The following is a 2,809-nucleotide window of genomic DNA, read 5'->3' on the forward strand; positions in this document are numbered from 1 at the left end:
TTCCCCTGTGCTGGCCCTGCCACTGGATTTTTGTGGATTTTAGCATTTTGGATTTTAGATCTCATGAGATACCTCTCAGGGAAATGTGTGCTTAATGCCTCTGCTCTGACCTAATTGATTGACAGTTGGCGGACAATTTACAACTATATTTCTTCTCGTTTATGAGCTGTCTTAAAGAAGGCATAAAACTAATTTCCTGAAAAAAGCAGATCTCTTCAATATGGCTTTGGAAGCCACTTATGAAGAAGTAAGTTTCACAAATGAATCCACGTGCTCAGGCACCAGCTCAGCCTCTCCTGCAGGTAAAGACATATTTTGGCGGTTGGATTCCTGATGGGAAGAGGGAGGCAGAAAGGGCACATAGGGAAGGCAGAGGTGGTGTTGGCAGCTGGTTCTCTGATAGGTCATGTTGGTGACACAGGAGTCCCAGAACAGTCATTTGACTGCAGATAAAGATTAAGAGGCTGTACAGTTGGAAAGAGGGGAAGAAAAGCTTTCCGAAAGAAAGAGGGGAGGAAACGATTTCCGGATGCCGTCTTTAGCCTCGGCTCCTCTGACTATAAGAAAACTGGAGTATCAGAAGTCACCTTCGTCCCAAGTTAAGGATGCTGAAATGCTTTGCTCCTGTGTTTGCTGATTGAGGCTGTGAGCGAGACACTGGGTACAACTCCTGAAGCCATCAGCCCGGTGCAGGCGTTACTGAAGAAATTAGTGGGAACTGTTTTCGATCAGTCAGAGGCCAAGAGTTTGGGTGGAGGATGAGGAAGGTGTGTTTGTTAGTGTGAAACAGGCATAGAACAAAAGCCCGTTGCAGATGGAATACTAGACAATGTTACAAGGAAAGCCCCTCACATCTTCCGGGGAGTTGTTCTGAGATAGGAAACCTAGCTCGTGTTGCATCTCCAAAACAGACTGCATGAAGTTTGGGAGCAGATAGAAGGAAACATGGGTGGCCCGTGTGGGGTCAGATCCTGAGCAAATAGACAGAGCAGACGGAGGGCAGGAACTGTGAGGGTAAATGGTCAGTGTTTACGATTGTAAAACACCTCTTGAGGCACCAAGAGCAAAACGGAAATTTTTTTCTTATTTTAAGAACTTTATATAATTTCTTTATTAAACAGGTAACAATGTTCATTAGAAAAAAATATAACCAGAGATATATAAGTAAATTTTACTTACTGTTACTATCTTGAGAAAACCCTATTGTTTATTTTCACGTAAATCTCCCATGTATAAATATACATCAGTGTATATATGTATTTAATTGTATAAACCAAATTATATTATATTATACTGAAGTTTTATTCACCTCACTTGACAATATATTTTACCATAAGCAAAACCAAACCAACTTGACAAGGTGTCTGGAAAAATGACTGTATTCTAAAGGTGTAAAGCACTGTCAGTATAAAGATTTTTACATCATTTGAAATGCCGTGTAGTTAGTGATCGTGTGTCGTCCAGGGAAAGGGAGAAGGAGAAAGGCAGAGAGGAAGTGTGGACGGACTTTAATACTCATTGGACTACTCTGGCTTCTCCTTCAGCACCCAGAGAGAAGAGCTGCCTTCACAACAGTAACTGTGTTTTTTCCAAGCTGCTTTTTGCCTCATTGCTGCTGCTGCTTCTGTTACTGGCAGCCTCGTTCCTTCTGGGTGTGGTCAGTAAGTATGCCGGCTCTGTCATGAGCAACGTCTGCCTTATGCAAAGAGGAGAGATCCACTAGAAACTGACCTATGGTGATGGGTTCATTCAGAAATCTGAGAAAGCAACTTTCTCTGGGGAGATGTAATTCATGAAATTAAATATGAATTTTCATCTTAATTATTTAGTTACTCTCCTGTAAAAATAATGGAATACATTCTCATTAAAAAAAGTCTCTGTACGTGTTTGTGAAGGAGAATGAAATCTATGGCACATCTCTATGCTAGACACTGTGTGAGGACACATCTGTACTTCCTTAGTAGTTTTTTTAGGCCTCCCTTTTAGGCCACCTACGGTATGTCACACAATGTGCTGGCCAGAGATCCCAGACAGAGACAGTTTCTGCGCTCAAGAAATTTAGAGGGTAGTCAAATGGACTAGTGATCACAACATTGTAGGTAAGTGTTGTGCAGGTGAAAGTAAGCAGGGGATTGAGGTAGGCTTCCTGCGGGTGGTGGGGCGACATCTATAGCTGTGTCTGCAAGGATGACATAGAGAGTTTTTATGATGGAAATTGAGATATTGGAAGACATGGCAGCATTGAAAATGGTTACAGATTCTGAAGACAGTATGGGAGGAGGGTGTGATAAGGGGGGAGAGTGTAAGGAAGAAAATTAATAAGGAAAATAGTGAGGCAGGACATTTATGGGACACAGAAGTGGGTTATTATCTGTTGATGATAATGTATTTAGTATCCTCTACTGGACTGCTGTGAAGTGTATTCGTGTTGGGTAAATTCGACTTATAAGGAAAGTGATTCAATGTATAAAGTAAAAATGAAATAATAATAATAATAATAATAATTAGTAAAAAGGAATGACATAGAGACATGAGAGAGCATGGACAACTTTGAAGAAGTGTAAGTAGTGGTGTGGTGCTAAGTGAGGAACTAAGAAAAGAAGTCGTAGGTGGGACACATAAACAGGACTTAGATCGTGAAGAGTGGTGGGCCATAAAGGAGTTTTGATTTTTTTCCCCCAAAGGTTATTTTATCATTTATTTTTTGGTACTTGGTAAACCAATCCAAAATGTAGTGTATTAAAACAATGGCTGCATATTTAGTTCAAAATTCTGTGGCTGGGGAAATTTAACGTCTCTCCGTTTGGGG

General features: G+C 40.8%; 1 protein-coding gene across 1 annotated transcript in view; it reads left to right on the forward strand.

The window, feature by feature from the left end:
* Positions 1–2,809, forward strand: part of LOC106734693 (C-type lectin domain family 4 member A-like) — a 17,761-nt gene continuing 14,952 nt past the window's right edge. The window contains exons 1-2 of the mRNA XM_014587095.2: positions 1–302; positions 1,545–1,661. Coding sequence (XP_014442581.1) covers positions 221–302; positions 1,545–1,661 — 199 coding nt within the window. The 5' untranslated portion in view covers positions 1–220. The remainder of the gene's footprint in view (positions 303–1,544; positions 1,662–2,809) is intronic.

This window comes from Tupaia chinensis, unplaced genomic scaffold (genome assembly GCF_000334495.1).
Source record: "Tupaia chinensis unplaced genomic scaffold, TupChi_1.0 Scaffold000183_1, whole genome shotgun sequence".
Lineage (NCBI taxonomy): Eukaryota > Metazoa > Chordata > Mammalia > Scandentia > Tupaiidae > Tupaia > Tupaia belangeri.